Raw genomic sequence first — 4787 nt, forward strand, 5'->3', positions numbered from 1 at the left:
GTGCTGAGCAGTGCCATGGCACACCACCCTGTGTTCCTGCAGGGAGCACTGAGCGAGGGAGCAAAGACATTTTATCTGGAAAATGAGGGTATGGTGTACAGGCACTACCAGTTAATGGCAGAGGACATTGCTCTGGTTGTTGGAGCCGTTGCTGGACTAATTTTGCACTCAGATGGGACAAAGTCACTTGGTCAACAAGGGAAGGATTTTGAACTGGGAGTCAGTCTAATACCAGTTCCCTTTTGGTTTGGAAATCTTCCAGGCAATGGAATTAGTTATGTTGTAACTTTCATTGCTAGATTTAGTAGTTGGGTTTCTTTGTTATATTTGTTTGTTTTAAGGTTTGGTTTCAGCTTTGGAAGGCGGAGGTACCTAGTTCATTGTAAAGTTAATTGGACTCGATTTGGTTGTTGCAGCCAGAGAGTTGCTTGGCAGGACTCTGTCAGACTTCAAGGATTTGTCAATCTTTTCATTCCTTTGGGTTTTGGCTACAATGGGTAAATTACTGCAGCGCCAAAGAGACAAATAAACAACCTAAGGACTGCAAAAAATGTAGGTAGCTTTGCATGTTACTGGAAACTACAGGAAATATTGATAGAATGGATGTATTGGATTCATTGTTGTAAAATTGTAGAGCCTTTTTTAAAGCTGAGTTCATTGAGACACTTACTGAAGAAAAAATATAATAAACCTGACAATTTACTAGAAAATACATTTTTTAAAGAGGAAGTCTTATATAATGATTATTATGTCTGCCCTGATTAATATGCATGGTTGGAAAGCAGAGGCAAAAAAGGGAAACCTTTCTTTCCCAATGCATGTTTAAACTGACTGGTGTTTTCAGCTGCCTGATTTATATTTCTCTATAGGTAATTTTAACTATGCCAGCATAAATTTATGTCATCTTTAAATATAGATGTGCAGGTTCAAAAAGCTGCAAACATGCAAAGGTCATTAAAATTGAGACTGAATGAAAACATCAGACTTTTTTTTTTAAACTAAAATAGAAGCACGTTAAAGGATCGTGGTGTGTTTATTATAGTTTAAATAACCCAAAATGCTGACATATGAAATGTTCCTTCCCCTGCTCTTCTGTTCCTCACTGTAAAGGCGACAAAATGGGAATATGTCTCAAGCTTTCAGGATATTTTTATCAATGGCTTTATTCTCAGGCTGAAGAGGCAGAGGTGTTTCTTTTACTAAAACCAGAATAAACATGAAGGTTCGTATTTGTGTAGTCAGTAAGGATCAATGAATTTTCCACAGTTCTGAGCATGCACAGCCTGTTATTAGTCACTATAGGGCCTTATTTTATTTCCAACCCACTCCTAAGCCATGTGGGTGATTAATTTAAGGCTGCCCTTTGGAAGGAGGTGGTGGTGTTTCTGTGAGCGAGAGGAATGTTACTGGTGATGGAAGTCGCAAGGCAGTGATCCCAAGGCCGGTCAGGGTTTCCTGCTTCAGCTGTGTGGGCTGAGGAAGCAGGAGTTAGGACATGGGAGCAGGATACCCAGCAGGGCTGTGCTGGATGGGTGTGAGGGACACAGCTGCTTGGGCTGTGGAATGGAGAGCTGTTATTCCGTGTAACACTCCGCTCCCGGCCGGTCCCGCACAACGTGCAGGATTGTGCCATTTCTTTTTGGGCTCCTGCCTCTGAGCTGTTCATTTTCTGGCTTGTCAGCACTGACAGTTCTTGTATTTTTATTATCACAAGAGAGCAGAAGGGCAGCTGTGTCTCTTCAGATGGTGCAGTCTGGACCAGACCACGCAGATGGGTTTTTTCCAGCCCTGTTCTGCAGTTCCCTCTTTGGCACAGGGGCACAGAGAGCCCCCCAGGGCCTCGCAGCTCCCTGGGTGTCAGGTCTGCCCCCACCACCACGTCAAGGCTGTGGGTCCAGTCACCTCTGAAACAGTTCCTTTATACCCTTCACCCCATACTTTCTTTCAGGCTAGGGCTTTGCTTTTCAAATAAGTTCTCTCTGAGGAAGTATCCTTTTCCCAGGCTGTGAAAGCACTTCCCTGGAGCGGGTGTGTGCTGCTGGCTACTACAGCTGAGCATGCACGGCCCAACAGTTGTGAAGGGTGAGAACTAGGTTAAAAGAGAAAATTAAACAGAAAAATCCCATGTAGCAGTTGTGCAGGATGCCTTAAACATCTGTGGGAAATAGCTCACATGGAGCACACATAAATTTTCTTAAACTTCTTTAGAAAGCTTTTCTGAAAAACAAGGTTGCCCAGTATCCTGCTAGAATTAGATAATCTGAAGATCCAAGCTGGATAGGTTTCCTTTGAGGTCCAATTAGCATAGGCATGTGTGTACAAAAAATACACCTTTTTCTTCAGCCTGGTTCCCATTGCAGTGAACTTCTCCATTCAGAGATCTGAGCACTGCCTTTATTTTGTTGTGTAGGAAATCAACTCAGAACTGAATTCAGTCTGATGCTGGGTTTGTTTATAGCAAATCTTACCAGTGTGTGAAGTGGTTGCTTTATGTTGTGGACTGGGCTTGCCGTTCCCCTTTAAACCATAGCAAGGGGCAGTGTCTCTAGTGAAGAAACACTGTTTTGGAAATGGCACAAATAGCATATATAACATTTTTTGTTCCTGAAAAATTCAGACTAACTTTGTGTCCTGGTGAAACTGGAGAGTTTTTCCACCAACATGGCTGTGGGAAATGACCCCCTTTTAAACCATTAGTGTTAGAGTGGTACCTTTAACTCCAAACGAACCTCTCTCCTTTGTTAGCATTTGTTTGGCAACAAAGTGGCTTACTAATTATATGGTAATTAGTGGCGAATTAAATGGCCAATGAGATGGCAGCATATAGAGAAAAATTTAAATTTGATGCTACTGTTGGTAGCATGAAGTACCAAGTACTGGAAGAACTAGTTGTATGCAACTGTGAGTCTAATTGGAACTGTAGTATCCAGAGGCAAAAAAGTGTTCATGGTGTACAGTTCGGTAAATAAACAATGATGTGGTATAGTAGGATGGAAATAATAATTTAATGTTGGACTGTTTTGTTTAGAATGGTGCACTTCCATTTAGGTCCTGTGTCTGGTGCAGGTCACGTTACCTCTTCCTGCCTTGATTTTCCTGCTGCCTTGTGCAACGCTATTAAAGCACAGAAAAACCTACCTATGAAATTAAGTATTTAAATATTAGAGTTCGAACATATCCCGTGTTTTAAAATCATGCAGTTGGTATTCACTGCCATTGCTCAGCTGCAGTGCTCCATGCAGCTCTTTATATTACCCCCGGACCTGTAAAAGGGGAGAATGGAACAAATTATTTTGGTTTCTCCAGAACTTGCATTTTCTGGAAGAATAGGATGGCAGTTGTGTGCTTTATTACATTGAAGATTATTGAATCTGTCACATTGTGCTGCTATTTAGTGGTAAAGTCATGTCTGCTGCGATTAGTCAACTCCTTGATTGGTCTTTTGGGTAGAGAGATGTTACTAGTGGGTGTAGTGGTACTACAGGGGCAGTCTGGTTTATTATTTAAACTTACAACTTCACTTCCATCAAGTTAAAGTACCTTCTGTTGCAGTTACACACTTGCACAGCTTCTGACTGCTCTGTGAAGTTCAGTCACATAAAACTGTGAGCCAGGGAGTCTGAATTAGTGTAGTGCCATTGAAACATAAATGTGTTAAATATGGGAGGTAATGCAGAGCACATAATTTTTTAATTTTTTTTTTTTAATTACACAAAGTGCCCAAACAGAATTGTAAAAACTGAATGCAAGAATATGATCAAGCTGTTCTGGGGCCATCATTCTAAATTTCATGTGGTTTAATAGTCGTGCTACTTCAAAATTGTCCTTTTTTGTTGACAGCGCTTTTTATTTGATGCATGAGTGTTTTGGAATCACATCTAACAATTTTTTTCTCTCTCTTACAGACTGGACTTTGACATTCTTTTCATGAAAGAGGTTTCCAAGTAGTTGTCTTATAATAACTTTGAGAAGAAGTTCTATGTAGCTCTTACTTTTAAGAGTGCTGCAAAAATGATTACTTCAGATTTGCCAGTACTACAGTGAGTATACGTTTCTCTCTGTATTTGAAATCTTTGCTTTTAAAAAGGTTGAAGTAAACAGAGAGGTGACTGTGAGGATAAAGCACAAGCTTGAGAGAAGTGCAGGTTAGTGTGACTGTACCAGGCCTTCTCTGTTTTCATACACTGAAAAACTGTGTAAAAGAACGTAAACCACTTAATCTAAAAGGTATTTCTTTCTATGTATGGAGATGTAACTTTTGCTGTGAAAAGCAAAACAAGATCTCTGCTACTTTTATGCTTCTGAATGTTGTGAGATTTCAGAAGCATGTCTTGGTTTCGGTCCTAACCGACCATGTTGTATGTTCCTGTTGTGCACTTTCTTACAATGAGCTGGATTTATTGTGCAAAAAGCCTTTCTTTGGCTGCTGCAGTTGAAGACAGCAAGTGGCTTGGGCATGTTTTGGTCTTGCTGGGAAATAGGAGTGGCTTTTACACATGGGAACATGGCTGAGCCTGGAGAAAGTGAGCTACTGGGAAGAACAGAGTGGAAGTTTGTAATGAGAGGTGCTGGAGAGTAAATCAAGTAGAGTTAGGAAGGAATTTTGGAGAGAGGAACCTGCTCCCCTCCTCACAGGGCAGGGGGAGAACACGAGGTGAAGAAGCTTGTGGGGCGAAGTAATGACAGGGAAATAACTACAGGCCAGACAGGCTCAGCTTGGGGAAAATTAATTTATTGCTGATTAAAAAGGATTTGTATGATGGTGAGAAACAAAGACAAAACCCACA

The 4787-nt window shown here is 41.0% G+C and overlaps 1 protein-coding gene across 4 annotated transcripts in view; it reads left to right on the plus strand.

Annotated features, from left to right (window-relative positions):
- Positions 1–4787, plus strand: part of STAG1 (stromal antigen 1) — a 163513-nt gene that overhangs the window by 35217 nt on the left and 123509 nt on the right. For all 4 annotated transcript variants that reach the window (XM_017826205.1, XM_017826208.1, XM_017826206.1 and 1 more), the window contains exon 2: positions 3906–4040. In XM_017826205.1, the coding sequence (XP_017681694.1) occupies positions 4012–4040 (29 nt within the window). In that variant the 5' untranslated portion in view covers positions 3906–4011. The remainder of the gene's footprint in view (positions 1–3905; positions 4041–4787) is intronic.

The sequence above is a fragment of the Lepidothrix coronata genome, unplaced genomic scaffold, assembly GCF_001604755.1.
Source record: "Lepidothrix coronata isolate B3197 unplaced genomic scaffold, Lepidothrix_coronata-1.0 Scaffold125, whole genome shotgun sequence".
Lineage (NCBI taxonomy): Eukaryota > Metazoa > Chordata > Aves > Passeriformes > Pipridae > Lepidothrix > Lepidothrix coronata.